The sequence below is a fragment of the Ornithorhynchus anatinus genome, chromosome 17, assembly GCF_004115215.2.
Source record: "Ornithorhynchus anatinus isolate Pmale09 chromosome 17, mOrnAna1.pri.v4, whole genome shotgun sequence".
NCBI classification, from domain to species: Eukaryota; Metazoa; Chordata; class Mammalia; order Monotremata; family Ornithorhynchidae; genus Ornithorhynchus; species Ornithorhynchus anatinus.
This window is the reverse complement of record NC_041744.1, coordinates 16,096,915-16,114,557: the sequence shown is the minus strand read 5'-3', so window position 1 is coordinate 16,114,557 and position 17,643 is coordinate 16,096,915. Positions and strand designations below refer to the sequence as shown.

At 45.5% G+C, this 17,643-nt stretch overlaps 1 protein-coding gene across 2 annotated transcripts; it reads right to left on the bottom strand.

Annotated features, from left to right (window-relative positions):
* Positions 1–543: 543 nt before the first annotated feature.
* Positions 544–11,595, bottom strand: LOC103165706 (killer cell lectin-like receptor subfamily F member 1). Of its 2 annotated transcripts, XM_007657629.3 has the most exons (5): positions 11,460–11,595; positions 7,655–7,753; positions 5,178–5,338; positions 3,065–3,174; positions 544–1,192 (listed from the first exon to the last, which is right to left on the bottom strand). In XM_007657629.3, exons 1-5 carry the CDS (start codon positions 11,545–11,547, stop codon positions 1,084–1,086), a joined length of 567 nt encoding a protein of 188 aa, XP_007655819.1. In that variant the 5' UTR covers positions 11,548–11,595; the 3' UTR covers positions 544–1,083. The 2 variants fall into 2 exon arrangements, with proteins under 2 accessions (XP_007655819.1, XP_028937970.1); XM_029082137.2 differs by lacking the exon at positions 3,065–3,174.
* Between the last annotated feature and the right edge of the window lie 6,048 nt (positions 11,596–17,643).

Sequence of the window (17,643 nt, the reverse complement as noted above, 5' to 3'; positions counted from 1 at the left end):
GGAAAGTATGCCAACGTCCCTGTTCTCAACACAGATCATGCTGTCAGCCTATGCCTTCTGAACAAAACCCACAAATTCTGTCCAGTAGCAGACCTGTAAGTGCTCATTTGGAAGCTGCATACTTCTACAGGCAACCTGTAACAGTCTTCTAGAAGATCTTGCTTTCACTTGTCTTCTTTACACGTACTGAGGCCTGAAATTAAGCAGGAGTTCATCGATCGTGTCTCTATAAGCCAAGTTGACAGATATTGACATTAACCACAAAACGTTATGGACAGTCACACAGAGTGCTCTGCAGTGCTGGTCCCATCGCCCATCTTGGCCGAGGAAAGTTTGGTTTCACCATCAGAGACATCGATCCCGAATTTCCATCCCCTCCTCACTGCCGGTTTGGGCATCCACAGGGCAGATCTCGGGATTCAGGTTGACAGTGTTGCTGGAGGAAGCACACAGCAGCCTGAACCCCAGGACAGCAGCTGTAAATCATATAGACTCCCAGACCAGTGAGAGAGCTCCCATGGCAAAAATAAACGCCTTAGGCGGTTGTTCTTCTGTGACAAGTTCTGGCTACAATCTACTTTTATTAGAATTAAAATGAGGCCGCTAGAATTAAAATGAGGCCGCTAGCCCTTCCCCACTTAGCCATAGGCCAGATCTGTTAGTCTTCTTCTCATTACTAAAATATCCTGCCATGTTCTTTGAGTAGATGTAGCCACCGAAGAATCACCAATAGGCTCAGGAGATGTTGGAGACAAATCTGGGGGAGCTCAAGGATCTGAATTCAAATACTTTTCATCCTCTTTCTTGATTCAGGTTCTTCCCGCCGATGCCAGAGCGAGAAGGAGGAATGGGACTGAAAACACAATTTTCTTGTCTTGCTGGGACAGTCTGTTTTCTTTTAGTCACCATCCAGCTCAATGCCGAATGAAAAGGACGAAACCCCAAGGACATTCCTGGTCCCATTTCCTTGGCCCAGGGCAAGCTGGGACCTTAGAGAACAGATGGAGAGCAGATGCTGGCTGTGTTCCTCTGTCAGATCCAGAGTCAGAGAGCAGGAACCTTACTGGGACTCAGGGGGCGACTCTACTGCTGGCAGATCCAGGGATTTTCACCCCTACAATTGCTTTGGTAAATCCCATCTCGTGAAAGTGCAGCACATGTGTCCATGCCACCTGGGGGGTTTACGTGGAACCTGTGCAGAGAAGGAGACAGTCCCTGTGAGTTTACACCAGCCCCCAAAACCACAATGGCCACAAGCCACCAAAACCAGAATGTCAGACCCTGTCTTAGTGAAATCAGGCAGTGGACCTAAACCCAATATAATGAATGACCTCTCCTTTCTTTCCCATTTTGGTTGGGCTTCCCTGGGGTTCTGTGTCTGCAGAAATGGAGGGGTTTTTTTCTACAGGCTGATCCTTATTTGTTCAGCCTAGAGATCCAGGGAGGAGGAAACTGAGGTGGACTTGGCTAGGAGAGGCTTTGTAGCTGTCTCCCCCCTCCTCCTTGGCCAGTGACTGGGGAAGGGGATTTTACTTTCATCTCTCTCCTCCCCTCCTCCATCTGCCATCTTCCCCTTTTCTGCAGATGCCCAACTAGGGCAGGGTCTCATAAATAAGGGCATAAGTAAGGGCTAGGAACGGTTGGGTTTGTATGATTCAGGGTGCTGAGAATTAATAGAGGAAGACTCATTGGGGGAGGAGGGATTTTAGGAAGACTGTTAAATTTGGGCATCTCCGGGGCCTTTTGGATTTGGGTGAAGGATGTGGGAGAAGGGTGAAGGTGGGGAAGTAGAGAATGAGGTATAGTAAGACTATTAGCTTGAGAGAGCTGAAGAGAACCAATGAGCTGGGAAAGAGTGTGTGGTGAGTTTGTGCTTCATGAGAGGAATGAAGGAAGCCAGGACAGGAATTTGGGGAATGAAAAGATGTTTGTGGAGTGAGGGATGGATACAGGGGTTTGGGAAGAAAAGGGGGAAGGCTGAGCCATGGGGAAGGAAGAGTACTTCCCTAGAAAATGTGCAAATATGAAGTCTCAAAATCATTTTGAGAGGAAACGATTTCTGACAGACTGACCCAGAATCCATCAAGTCCAGGGTCCCTTGCTGGTGGTTCTAGGTGTCCAGAGTGTCCAGTCACTGGTTAGGTCCCTCTGAGTGCAGAGAGGCAGGAATGGGGGGAGCCCCAGGGTAGCTGAGCTGCTGCTCAGCCAAGGTCTGGGCAGGCAGGGAGAGTCAGGGGGGACAGGGTTGAACAGTGTGATGGGGCTGAGGGGAAAAGATCAGGATCTTCTGTAGCACTGGAGTCAAGGAGATGAGTTTGGGGATCGAAGATGGGATGGAGTCGATATAAAAAAAGGACAGGGCTTAGCAGAGGAGATGTGGCTATGCCTTTAGCAATGACTCTGAGAAGAAAGTCATTCATTTATTCATTTATTCAGTGGTATTTATTGAGTGGTTACTGTGTACAGAGCACTGTACTAAGAACTTGAGAAAGTACATTACAGCAATAAAGAGAGTTAATCCCTACCACGATGAGCTCACAATTTAATCGGGGGTGGGAGGGGGGGAGACAGATATCAGTACAAGTAAACAGACATTAATATGAACAATAAAATTACAGGTATATGCATAAGTGCTGTTGGGTGAGGGGAAGAGAGCTGGAGAAAAGCTGCAGGGAACACAAGGGAAGGCTTAGGGGCAAAGAAAGAGAAGCAGCATGACTCAGTGGAAAGAGAACAGGCTTAGGATTCAGAGGTCATGGGTTCTAATCCCGGCTACGCCACTTGTCAGTTGTGTGACTTTGGGCAAGTCATTTAATTTCTCGGTGCCTCAGTTACCTCATCTGTAAAAAGGGGATTAAGATTGTGAGCCTCCCGTGGGACAACCTGATGACCCTCTATCTACCCCAGTGTACTTAGAACAGTGCTTGGCACATAGTAAGTTCTTAACAAATACAAACATCATTATTATTATTAAAGACGGAAGGAAACTGGCATGCAGAGCCCATGGAAACGCACAGTCATTCCCACATCCCTGATCAGAGATCAAACTCCAGGAAATACTCACAGGCTCCAGTCAAGAGCAGAGCCGTCCAGCCATGTCCAGTTTCCCCTATATTTTGGAATGTGCAGCCCGATCCAATACTTTGATGCTGGTATCTGTGACCAAATGAAGCCCTGGAGAGGGAAAGTGAAATCCAGAGACTCCGGTGACTTCTCGCTCTGCACAGAGTCCCTGAAACAACTGCCTTGACCTCTCTGGGGGCATTATCAAACCCAGGAAAGAATGACCGGTGCCTCTGTCCCATCTCACAGTCATTCATTCATTCAATTGTATTTATTGAGCACTGACTGTGTGCAGACGACTGTACTAAGCTCTTGGAAGAGCACAATACAATGATAAACAGTTATATCCCCTGCCCAGCAAAAGTTCCTCCAGTGCCTCTTGTCACGAACACAGCAGATGTCAGACCTTGATTCTCACATAACCTGCACAGGTGAGGGGGCAGAGTGAGGATAGGAGGAAAAGGAAACAAAAGAAATGATGTCTGGGTGCAGAGAAGCCAAGCAGACTCATGTCAGGAAAGTAGGTCTGGTTCTCCCTCCAGCCCCTGAACATCTGACTCCCTTCCTCTGGTTCATCTCAGGAGCATCTGAGTAAACCTAACACCATCCTAGTCCAGGGCGTTCCCTGGCACCAGCGGCCATCTGCCGAGACCTGTTTTTCCCTGCCTGGGCCCTGCACCTTGACCTCAGCCTACAGGCGGGAGGGGTAGCTGCCGGGGAGGGGGGCCAACTGCCAAGAATGATTCCTACAAATGGGATGTCTAGAAATGATTTGACTTTCAAACATCTTTTACTAACAAAAGCCTAATATGTCTGAGAGCGACAGACAGGAGGGGTAGAGAGGATTCACTCCTGGGGAGGAGAAAGAAGGAGTTGTTCATATGATAATGGCAGGTGAGGACTTGGGCTTTTCAGGTGAATGATGCTGCTCTACCATGCTGGGTAGTTTTCCGTGTCTTTTTCTTTCACCCCAGCACAGCAGCCTCTCTGCTGCTGCCCTGCCCACTCCCGCTACTATCCCCAAAAGCTGTGAAACTCACAGACATTGAAATGTTGTTTCTGGCTTTATAGGCCCAACCAATTGCACGCTCTAGTGAAAAGAGTACGGTCTTGGGAGTCGGGGGACGTGGGTTCTAATCTCAGCCTTGCTACGTGTCTGCTGTGTGACCTTGGGCAAATCACTCAACCTCTCTGGGCCTCAGTTACCTCATCTGTAAATAAGGGTGTTAAAGCTGTGAGCCCATGTGGGACATGGACTGTGTCCAACCCGACTAGATCGTATCTATCCCGGCACTTAGTACGGTGCTTGGCACGTGGTAAGTGCTGAACAAATACCATAAGCAAACAAATAAACCCATGTTTATGGACTATTCATGGATTTATGGATAGTTGGCCACCCTGGTGGGGATTGATAGGAAAGAATGAAGGAGGAGGGCAGAACTATTGACTAACTTTCTCTGACTCTCATACCTGCTTCTCTGGAGTGGCCTGTTCTGGGGTCCATGGATGTCAGCGTTGGGGTTGGTGGGTGGGAGGGGAGAGGGGATCCTGAAAGACACCTGTCCCTTTTCCTAAGGACAAAGCAGCCTTCCCAGGAAATCATTTTGGGAATCAGAAAAGAAATTGTATTTGTGGCCAAAGCTAGACTGGGGTAAGACCAGCTCTTGCACCAGCCCAGGATCTGCCCCAGCTTTTGAGGGCAGGGAAGGTCAGGGACTACCCAAACATGGATCAGCCTATTCAAGTCCTAGTGACTGCCATCTACTGAACCTAATTAAGACCTGTCTTTCTGAAACATTCCCCTGAGATCTCCCACACATCCAACCCGTTTCTCCCACGGCTTATCCTGGCTGTTTCCTGTTACAAGCTTGTTGTGGGCAGGGGATGTATCTGTTAATTGTGTACTGTACTCTCGGGAGTAGTTAGTACAGTACTTTGTATATGGTAAGCACTCAATAAATATAATGGAATGAATAATGGAGGGTCCGGGCCTCACCAGAGAGTCTGTCCTATCTGGGAACTGAATTCTGCATCGGGACCTATTTGTAAACACGTGACAAACCACATTCCTTAATGGTGGAACCCTCAGTTCCCAGGGAAGACTTAGCTCTCACCAGGTCACACAAGTCCTGAATCTTTGCCAGATTTGACTTGTTTTCCACACAGAATGCATTACTTCTGCTCCAGTTTTTTGTATGATTTGAGTTGGAAATCCAATAGCATTTCCCATGGTTCAGCTTCCAGTCCGCTGGGCACGTTCTTCGTCTGGGTACCGCTGGGAAGAGAAAGGAGATGAGCAGTTCTCGGGTCTCTGAAACCAGAACTATCTTCTCTGGATCTTGGGTTGAACGTCGTTGAGGACAGTCTTAGCTCAAAGTCCTCTTTCTAGGGCCTCCATCGACTGAGAGGGATTTCTCTAGAGTGAAGGGCCTGAGACTGGCAGAGCTGATCCACCAGTCTTCCCACCCAAAACCTCCTTTTCTTCCAACTTTCCTCTCATAATTGAAAACTCCACCATCTTCACCATCTCTCAAGCCTGCAATCTTGTGTTATGCTTGACTTCTCTCTCTCCTTCATCCCTCATATTTCAGTCTAGCACAAAATCCTGTCACCATTCTCTTTACATCTCCAGAATCCACCCCTTCCTCTCCATCCTCACTGCCACCGTCTGAGTCCAAGTACTTGTCTATTGTCTCAGCCTCCTTGCAGATCTCCATGCCTTCAGCCTCTCTCTCCCTCCAGTTCATACTTTGCTGCTGCAAAGATCATTTTTCTACATTTTTGTTTTACAAACATCTCTTGCATGCTCCAAAATCTCCAACTGCCATCCCTTCCCCTCCCCATCAAACAGAAGCTCCTCAACACTGACCTTAAGGCACTATCAGCTCTCTTCTCTCGTATCCACACTCCCTTCCCACTACACTACAGCTCACCCATTTTGTTTCTCTCATCTCAACCTACTCATTGTGCCTTGCTCTCATCTTTCCTGGAGTTGACCTTAAGCTCTGCCTTCTGCCTCACACTCTGTCTTCCTTCATGTCTGTCAGACGACTTACTCTCATTAATTTCAAAGGCTTTCTGAAATCACATCTCTTCTAGTAGGTCTTTCCTGATTAATCGCCCATCTCCCTACCTCCATTCCTCCCTTACTGCCACTTTGGCACTTGTGTGTCACCCAAACACTGTGTATTGACCTCCTCTAGTTCTCCCCAGTAACACTTAGAGACCTATCATAAAACTCTTTGGCTCTCCTCTTCCCGTAGTTTGTTTTAGTGTTTGCTCCTCTCCTCCTGTAGTTTGTTTTAGTGTCTGTCTCCCCTGAACTTATTTTAAATTCTTTGAGGTCAGGAACCGTGTCTGCTAACTCGAATGCATTCTATAAAGCCCTCAGTACAGTGCTCTAAATACAGGACATCATCAATTAATATGTTTGATTAATTGATCCTCTAAGGCAATTTAAAGAATATTTGGGAGTCAGGGAGGGGAAGGCAAAAGAAGAACCAAACAGAGGGGACCATCACCCCTTGCAATGCTCCTTCCTGGGGTCCTTAGATCTATCAGTGATCTGAGTTCAGATCCCAACCCTGCCCAAGTTAGAAAGGCCAGTGGGAGACTCAGAATATTGATTTCCCTTTCTTACGTGGAGATGAGTTGGTGTGAGTGTGTGTGTGTGTGTGTGTGTGTGTGTGTGTGTGTGTATGTTTGGACTTAAACAATGAAAAATACATGGGTTGGGGCCTGGGTTGTAAGCAGACAGTTTTTAAAGGAAAATCTGGCATGTGAATAAATTACTTAGTAAACCTGCCTCTGGAAATCAAGAGCTCTTCTGTCACAGGACTGCAGATAAATCTCCAGTCTGATTTACTTAGTCTAGGGGCAGCAAAATAAACACAGAACAGTTTCGTCTGACCTTGTAAAGAATTCTGGGAATGTTACTTTCCAATGATGGTTCCTATTTCTCCATTTTTGACCCATTCTGCAGGTACTGTTGTCCCCAGATCTGCCTGCTTGGGGACAATTAATTCCCACCAGATAAGGGGTTTGTAGCCAAGGCTCTCAGTGAAGGCCTGAGGCAGCTGCTGGACCTATCCAACACTGAACTGAGGGGGAACAGCTCTTGAAAGCCCTGCCTGCAGCTGCTCATTCAGCTACAATTGCTCAGTGCTGCTCAGGGGCTGATTGGATGTTAGCAGGCCTCAGCGGCAGAGGAACTAGCTTTGATGATGGAGAATTATGGGGTAGTGAGGGGCTCCTTGGGCTTGGAATGGCTCATCCTGGCCCTGAGGGCTCAGAAGGATATTCCACACTCCAAGTGATGCCCCGAATGCATGTTGCCTGCCCACAACATAACGTGATGACAAGCTGGACATTTCTTCTTAGGATGGGTGCCAGGTCATCCTTGCCAGCAGCCTTTGCTGAGCTGCCTGGGACATGCCTGCCATCTTTGGAAGGTCCAGGGCAGCTGCCCGGTCTCCTCATGTCCCAGCACACTTTTCAGGGAATCTGCCCTTTGGTACTTTCAGATCACATCCTGGGTGAGCTGTGGTTAGGAGATGGGGAGCAGGGGTGACCCCCCCATCCTTACACTTACCTAAAACGCTCAGTGTGATAACTGCCACCAGGAGGAGAATGATCACAGCACATGCCACTTTCAGAGCAGTCCCAGGCCTCAGCCCAGCTTTGGAGGAGTCTGTAACGTGCGACATTTCATTAAAAACACATTTGAGGAGACCAGGGGAGGGGGAGGGGGAAGCACAGAAATTAAGGTAGATGGATGGAGGGGGAGTGTGGCCTAGTGGAAAAAGCACAAGCTCAGGAGTAAGAGAACCTGGGTTTTAATCCCGGCTTTGCCATGAATCTGCCGTGTGACCCTGGGTAAGTCACTTCGCTTCTCTAGATCTCAGTTCCCCCAACAGCAAAATGGGGATTCGATTCCTGTTCTCCTGCCTACCTTGAATATGAGCCCCATATAGGACCTGATTTTCTTATATCTACCCCAGCATTTAGTAAAGTGCTCAGAACACAGAAAGCACTTAACAAATATCCCTATTATTCCTTAGGCTGTGAGTCCCCTTTCCCACATCCTCTCCCCAGCCTGGAGATCTGCATCATCTTTGCAGTTGGATATGTGACCTTTAAACATTTGATATTCCCCCACCACCAAGCTTAACAAGTATTATTATTATTGTTGTCATTATTAATTATGTACAGATCTTTAAATTATTCATTATACATTACTTATTCATATTAACATCAGTCTCCACCTCTAAATGGTGGTATTTGTTAAGCGCTTACTATGTGTTTTTAGGAACTGTTCTAAGCACTGGGGGATACAAGGTGATCAGGTTGTCCCACGTGGGGCTCACAGTTTTAATCCCCATTTTACAGATGAGGTAACTGAGGCACAGAGAAGTTAAGTGACTTGCCCAAGTAAGCTCATTTTGGGAAGGGAACATTTCTGCTAATTCTGTAGGATTGTACTCTCCACACGGTTACAACAGTGCTCCGCACATAGGAAGTGCTCAATAGATACCATTGATTGATTGATGTAGGACAGGGGCTGGTTGTAATCTATCTCCTATATACCCCAGTGCTTAGTAGAATGCTTGGCATGGAGTAAGCCCTTAATAAATACCCAGTCATAATGAGGTGGTCTGTCAGAGGGGTATATTTGTGCAACTGAGGACTCCCTCCCTGCCATTTTAGCCACTTACAGTTCCTGGATTCTGTCCACCTGCCTCTTCTGCATGTGCTGCTATCTTCATTACCACCCTGCCCTCTCCTACCTGGGTAAGAGGTGAGAGCTGGGGAAACATTAGCTGGCCTCAGGGTGCGAGGAACTAGCTTTGATGATGGGGGATTGTGTGATAGGTGGATAGTGGGGAGTGAGGGCTCCTTGGGGTCAGAATGGCTCATCCTGGTCCTGCTAGGGAATGATCAGCTGCTAAGGGTGCAGTGATTCCCACAGAACACCTCCCCTGCACCATGCTTTGTGGCTGATTATGAAGCAGAGCAAAATCTCAACCTGTTTCCTGTTCAGAGAGTTTCTTTTGGGGTGAAATCGTCACCTGCTTGTGTACTGTGTGCTAATACTAGCTCAACTTCCCCATTATGCATGGCACAGAACGGCCCAAGATGAAGTGCCTTGAGAAAAGGACTTTACCTCAGGTTGTACAGAGCCCAGCACGGGACCACTAATAAATACTTGGATGATACTCGTTCCCTGAGCAGCTTTTCAGGCACTTATTGTAATTGTTAATGCTGAATGGAACACATAGCAGGAGGTGGAGTGAACACACTTAGGTCTCCTATTCCCGAAACCTAGTACCCTCGAGGTTTTATAAGCTTAGAATGGAAATGAAATAATCAGATCAGAGTGTCTATTTAAAGTACATATATTTCACAATTGCCTTAATTAGTGAATTGTGACCAAACCACAGTTGTTACTTGAGGCGGGAGCTGTCTGCCTTCAGGGCTCTTAGAAGTCCTTCCTTCACATTTTGCTCTGGCTTGGTCAGCAACATCTTCATTTTTTATAACCTGCTGCTTCTCCAGCAGTAAGTGGCTGTGTCTGTGGACTCTTAGTAGTGAAAAGCACAAAACTCTGCTCCTCTAACCACGGTCCCTACCTCGCTTGTCTTACCTATTCTTAGCCTTCTCTTTTATATTTTGAGGGGTTTATTGCCCTTTCTTATTTATCAATCACCAGTCCCCTCTCCCCTTTTATTCTTAGCTTGTGAGAAAGAGCTTGGCCTACTGGGTAGAGCACGGGCCTGGGAGTCAGAAGGACCTTGGTTTGAATCCTGACTCTGCCACTTGTCTGCTGTGCGACCCTGAACGATTCACTTAACTTCTCTAGGTCTCAGGCACCTCATCTGTAAAAAGGGGGATTAAAATTGTGGGCCCCATATCTTGTATCTACCCCAGTGCTTAGTACAGTGCCTGGCACGTAGTAAATGCTTAACAAATGCCATTTAAAAAAAAACAACAACAAACCTCCTTGAGGGATAGGAACTGTGCTTAATTGCCACCTCCAAATACCTTCTGAGTGTACTGCACTCTGCACTAGACAAATACTGTTACTGCTATTACTGCTATTCTTTCATTCGATCAATTGTATTTATTGAGCACTTACTGTACTAAGCACTTGAAAGAGTCCCTGAATCAAGAAACAGACATATTCCCTGACCACAACAAGCTTATAGTCTAGAAGGAGGGAGACAGAGATTACTATAAGTAATAAATAAATGAATGATATGTACATAAGTGCTGTGTGGCTGAGAAGGGGGAAGAACAAAGGGAGCAAAGGAAGTAACGCGGAAGGGAGTGATAGAAGAGGAAAGGAAGGGCCTAGTCGAGGAAGGGCTCCTGGAGGAGATGCACCTTCAATATGCCTTCTATTGTAGGCTATTCCTATATTAACTTCTGATCCTGCCCTAATGAAAAAAGGGCCTGGTCAGAGGGAGTGTTTCCAGATTATTTGAAATGACTCAGTCTCTCCTGGAGCAGCTGATGTGTCCCTCATCCTAACTGGACCTGCGGGTGGGTGGAAAGGGGAAGCAGATTGGGGGTTATTTATGCCTGCAACCCCTGTCTCTTCCTTATCTCTCTCCAGAGAGGATCCCTCTAGCATTCACTGCAACCCCCTCCCTCACCTCTGGGTCCTGAGACCCCCTTGGCAGTCTTCATTGAAGGTTTGCTTTTCAAGTGTGTGAGGGGAAATTATGCTAAACTACAAAGGGGTGGTGAGACGTAGTGTGGTAATAATAGTAGAAACGGTATTTATTAAGGACTTATTATATGCAGAGCACCATACTAAGCACTGGGAAAAAGTACACAGGGAGGAATTAGACCCAGTCCCTGCCCCTCGAAGGGCTTACAGTAAAAGAATATAAGGGGAGAGGGAGCTGGAGACAGGTATTAGGGTTCAGTTTTCTTCCCCGGTGCCCTCACTCCAGCCACCCAGTAAAGGAAGAATTTCAGTTCTGGAAAGAATTAAAGGCAATGCGGAAATGGAAAGTAACATTCCCAGAATTCTTTACAAAGTCAGACGAAACTGTTCTGTGTTTATTTTGCTGCCCCTAGACTAAGTAAATCAGACTGGAGATTTATCTGCAGTCCTGTGACAGAAGAGTTCTTGATTTCCAGAGGCAGGTTTACTAAGTAATTTATTCACATGCCAGATTTTCCTTTAAAAACTGTCTGCTTACAACCCAGGCCCCAACCCATGTATTTTTCATTGTTTAAGTCCAAACATACACACACACACACACACACACACACACACACTCACACCAACTCATCTCCACGTAAGAAACGGAAATCAATATTCTGAGTCTCCCAAACACTAATCCTAGACGCCAAAGGATACGTGAAGCAGTACAAAGTGAACTCACCTTGGGATTGTATTGGGGCGGAAGGGCTGGAAGGGGTAGAATTTTTTCTGGGAAGTTGTACATCGGCGTAGACTATTTCTCCAGACATCACTCCGGGCAGGACGGAGAATGGAGAGAAAGGCCCTGATCTGAAGGCTCCTCTGGGCTTCTGTGCGTCAACAAGACAAGCTCAGGCTGAATAAGGAAATGTTGCAATTGTCATGCTGACAGGGGGATGGACTTCCTTCATAACTTCACATGAGGTACAGGGTCTGTTGTTAAACCAGAGGTTCTGTGCACTAGACTCTTGAGAAACCCTGCTCCTCTGGAGCACAGGGAGGAAACCAAGCCTACTATCTGCAAAGGGACTTGGGACATTGGACTCCTGTGATGTGAAAAGATCCTCCTCCTTGATGGGTTTGAGTAAGAATCCAGAAGAGAAGCACTAAACCTTAAGAAATCTAAGGGATCTGGAAGTTGACACAGCTCACTAGACGGAAGTTACATATGCCTCAGTGTCCTTCATGTTTGAAGACAAGCTGCTGATGATGAGATGGCCTTCTTGTGTGTGAGTGGACCCTGGACCCATGGAAACAGAGTCAAACACCCTTTCCTTCTTTCTACCAACAGGGTGATCGTTGCTAGGAAGGGCTGCTCCTATTAGATTGTATGTTTTTAGAGGACAGGGATTGTGTATTTCACTCATATTGTAACCAAGTACCAGTTGTTTCTCAGTAAATCCTGTTGATGATAAATATGGTGCTTAGATAGCAAAGATGCTGTAATGTAGAGATGCTTGGATAGCAAAGATGTTGTAATGTAGAGACCAGAATAGAACTGCTCATATTCCACAAAGTTTTAATTTAGAAATAGGGAAGGATAAATTTATGCCCTACCCCCAGCAGGCCGTGCACTTGATTTGTTTTGGAAGTTGGAGTGAATCATAGTGTTTGAGAAGCAGCATAGCTTAGTGGAAAGAGCTCAGGCCTGGGAGTCAGAGGACTTGGGTTCTAATTTTGGCTCTACCACTTGTCTGCTGGGCGACCTCGGTCAATTCACTTAAGTGTTCTGGGCAGCAAATTACCTCATCTGTAAAAGGTGATAAAATACCAATGCTCTCATCCTCTTCGGCCGTGAGCCCTGTGTGGGTCAGGTACTGTGTCTGATCTGCTTGTATTGTATGTAGCCTAATGCTTAGAACAGAACATAGCACATAGTAAGTGCTCAACAAATGCCACAGCTATTATTCTTATTATAGTTATTATTATCATTGCTAGTATCATCACCGTAATTGTTATTAGTGGTGAAGGTTAACACTGAGTCATCCACACTCTCTAACCTGGTGTTCTGTGCCCAGTCCACACTGCAGGGTGCCAGCCAAGGATGGCAGGTACTGCTTGTGATTTTTAACAGAAGTAGCCCGTAAACCTGCTAAGTGGCAGACCCTCCTTTCTCTCCAAACCATTTTCCACCAATCACTGTTGAGTCTGGTTAGCTTCCAGAGAGTGGACAGGCAAAGGATGGGAAAGAAGTGGTGGGATGGAAAGGAATAGGTTAACCAAGACAGCAATTATTTATTCAGCATTCAAAAGAGAGGCAGTGTGGCCTAGTGAAAAGAGCATGGGCCTGACAGGACCTGGGTTCTAATCCCAGCTCTATCACTTGTCTCTTAGTGACATTATCCCCTTATCCTATACCATCTTGATTACTGTTTCAGCCTCCTTGGTGACCTCCCAGTCTCCTCTCTCTCCCAACTCCAATCCATACTTCACTCTGCTCCCTGCATCATTTTTCTACAGAAACGTTCAGGCCATGTTTCCCCTCTCCTCAAAAACCTCCAGCTGTTGCCTGACCACTTCCACATCCAACAGAAACTCCTTACCATTGGCTTTAAAGCACTTTGCCCACCCCTCCCTCACCTCACTACTCTCCTGCTACAACCCAGCCACACACTTCCCTCCTCTAATACCAACCTTCTCACTGTATGCCAATGTCATCTATCTCAGCACCGATCCCTCGCCCATGTCCTGCCTCTCTTGCCTGAAACATCCTCACTTCTCCTATCCGACAGACAATTACTCTTCCCACTCCTTCAAAGCCTTATTGAAGGCATGTCTCCTTCAGGAGGCCTTCCTTGACTAAGCCCTCTTTTCCTTTCCTTCAACCGCCTTCTGCACCTCCCTGACCTTCCCCCTTTATTCATTCCCCACTCGCAGCCCCAAGTACTTATGTAGTATCTATAATTTATTTACTTATATTAATGAATTTTTCCCTCCTAGACTGTAAAGTCATTGTGAGAAGGGAATGTCTACTGCATTGTTATATTGTACTCTCCCAAGCACTTAGTACAGTACTCTGTACTCAGTAAGTGCTCAATAAATATGATTGACTGACTGACTGCTCTGGGCCTCAGTTTCCTCATAGGTAAAGTGGGGATAAAGAGCACAGGTCTATGAGGACCTGGCTCTAATCCCAACTTTGTCAATTTTCTCTTTGTAACTTTGGGTAAGTCACTGGACTGCTCTGTGCCTCGGTTTCCTCATATGAAAAATTGGGATTGAGACTGTGAGCCCATGTGGGACAGGGACTGGGTCCAACCTGATTCGCTTGTATCTATGCCAGCGTTTAGTACCTTGCCTGACATATAGTAAACTCATAACAAATACCACAGTTATCATTATTATTATTGGAATATGACTGCAAACCAGAACAAAAGGGGGCGTCCCCCACCCTCTTTGGACCATCAGACCTCCCTAGAGGCTGAACCAGAGAGGAGTGTGGGAGGGATGCTGGGGGTGGCTAGAAGGGGCTTGGTGAGCTGTGGTCTTTCTGGCCCCAACTCCACTCCACCCCACAGGTCAGGGACCACTGTCCAGCCCCCGTGTGGGATGATCGCAAGCCCCAAGGTTTACCATCTGCCTCTCTTGGGGCCTCTCAACATTTGGCTTGATCTGTGGATAGTCCTAATGGGATGCTGGGGCTTTGGGGGTTCTTGAGGAACGGTGAATATCAGCGGCAACATGTGCTAGCCCACTCCCAGCTATCATATTCAAGCGCCTGTGACCATAGCAAGAGCTTGGCCTCGCTCTGCTTAACATCACCAAACACATTCAAGGGCAACGGAAGAGAAATAGAGAAATTGTGCTAGGCTATAGCTGCCATTGACACCTTAGACTGGCTTAGTCTTCATTTGTCTGGTAAACTTTGGGCTTATTATCCAGCCTGGGGCATTTATAAATCCCCACACAAAAGGCTAACAAATGAAAAGAAATAGCTGTAATGAGAGAAGAATGAATAGTAAACCTAGAGATAATAAAAATGATGAAAAAAATCTAATACCTTAAGAGTCCTGTTCACTTAACATTTGAACCGGCAATAGGGGCATTTATAAACCTCACCATTATAAACCCAAATAATAAGAAAATTAGTTGCTGTAATGAGAAGTAATGCTAAAAAGGATGTATGACTTTTTTTAAAAAGTTCTGATGTTTTCCTTAAGAAAAAAATGGTATACTGAAAGTTCAACTGTTTAATAAGTGAAGAAATCATCTCTGTTGGAAATATCCAAGTGTTCTCATGTGTGATAGTTCATACTTAATCATGAACATGCCATTAATTAAAGGACTAGACCAAATCAGAAGCATAGTAATAATAATAATAATAATCTTAACTGTGGTATTTGTCAGGCATTACTATGTGCCAGGCACTGTACTAAGCACTGGGATGAATATAAGCAAATTGGGTTGAACACAGTCCCTGTCCCGCAGTGGGCTCACAGCCTTAATACCCATTTTCCAGATGAGGTAACTGAGGCCCAGAGAAGTGAACTGACTTGCCCAAAGCCCCACCACAAACAAGGGGTGGAGCCAGGATTAGAACCCATGACTCCCAGGTGTGTGCTCTTTCCATTACACCATGCTGCTTCTAATAATAATGATAATGGCATTTGTTAAGTGCTTACTATTTGGCAGGGACTGTACTAAGCATTGAGAGGAATACAAGCAAATTGGGTTGGACACCATCCCTGTCCCACATGGGGCTCACACTCTCAATCCTCATTTTACAAATGAGACAATTGAGGCAAAGAAGTGAAGTGACTTGCCCAAGGTCTCACAGCAGATAAGCGGTTGAGTAGGGATTAGAACCCAAGACCTTCTGACTCCCAGGCCATTGTCCTATCCACTACGCCATCATCCATGAGAAACCAGTGTGAAAGGGGATTCTGGAGGAAGAGCCATGCAGTTGGGGACAGGGGTGTTGGGCCATCATCAGCCTTCTGAAAGCAGTGTCTGGCTGGCTGAAAACCTGAAAAGTCTCTTTGCTGATTGGACTCTTGTCTGAAAGTTAGGATGGTAGAGGAACAGAGTAGGTGAAATGCTATAAATGCACTCAATAGTTCAAGAGGTTGGGAACTGATTCTAGGAAGCTTGTGAGTAGAGGTGGGATCTAGGGGAGGATATGAATTTGCACCTCTTGCCTGTCACTTAATTTCTCAGTGCTTCCATTTTCTCATTTGTAAAATGGGGATTCGATCCCTATTTTTCCTCCTCCAAGAGGCCTTCCCTGACTAAGCCTTCTTTTCCTTTTCTTTAGCTCCCTTCTGCGGTGCCCTAGACTTGCTCTCTTTATTCATCCCTCTTCCCAGCCCCATGGAAATTATTGCATATCTGTAACATTCATTTATATTAATGTCTGTCTCCCCCCTCCAAACTGTAAGCCTGTGGGGAGGGAATGTGTCAGCTATATTGTTATATATATTGTATTCTCCCAAGTGCTTAGTATAGTGTTCTGCACAAAGTAAGCACTCAATAAATATGACTGACCCCTTCTAAAACTGTGATCCCCATGTGGGACAGGGACAGGGTCTGTATCCTACCTAATGAATTTGTATCTTCCCCAGTGCCTAGAACAGTACTTGATACACAGTAAGCACTTAAAAAATACTATACTTATTGTTAGTCGTAATAGTAGATGTAATAGCATTTGATTAGTGGTTACTGTGTGAAGATCATTTTACTGAGTTCTGGGAGAGATTACACAGATGGGGATCAAATATAGCTGATGTTTATGACAACAGGTGTTAAAAACATGGCTTGGCACTTCATTATTTTTATTACTTGTCATTTATTAAGGAAAGTGTACAAAAACACTCTACCACTTGTTGGTATAATTGCAGGAAAATCACTTAAGACCTATGCTGCCTGGCCCACAAAGGACCCCCAGTTTGTCAGCGAGGATGGGCATATAGGACTGAAAGTATGTCATTCATCAAAGAAAACAAAGTGAAATTTCACATTGAAGAATCTCCAGGTAAAATATATCAAACAGTACTTGCGAGGAGATGATGGTATTAAGGTCTCTCACTACTCCAGGGCAATAGGCCATGATTCATTCAATTTTATTTGAGTGCTGTAGGCACAGCATTGTACTAAGTGATTGGAAAGTATAATTCCACAATAAAGCGAGACATTGCCTGCCCACACTGGGTTTATAGTCTAGAAGGGAGAGATTACAAACTATCCCAATCTTCCTGTTGTTCTAGTCACTGTAGAGTTTCCATCCCAGGGATAAATGGCTGCTACTGGATCATTAAATCCTCCCCATATTATATCTTGTTTCAACTAATCCTCTCTGTAGCTCATCACTGAAATATCCCTATCTCATACATCAAGTGATTTAAAGTAGAAAGCAAGCAGAAAAAAGTGACACCTTGAAAATCATGCTTAACTGATTAAAAAAAATTGCAGAAACAAATAGTAGGAAATGCCAACAGGTGCAGGGCAAACATGGTATATTATGCAACCAAAAAACCCAGATGAAATGATTGTCTTCTTGAGAATTACCTGATGGCTTTTGCAATTAGGTTGGGATGGACTTGAAGATAGAGGACAGAAAGTCAAGGAACTAATATTTTCTTTCGCTAGGATCAGAAAAAGGAAAGTTCACATCTATAGATGAGAGTGTATATTTTTAAAAAAATTTGTAAAAATATTGGCAAAAATTTTCTACTCCTGAACACTGATCATATCTCCTAATATGGCTGAATGATATCTTGTGTTTGTAGGGATATGTCCTACACAATATTTAGATTATACAAACGTCCCAGTTCCCTGGGATTAGTCAGGCTACTGGTCAGCCTACCTTGCACTGAACTTCACATCTGATCTTGCTCACGTCAAATGCTTGGATTTCCCTGTCCAGACTG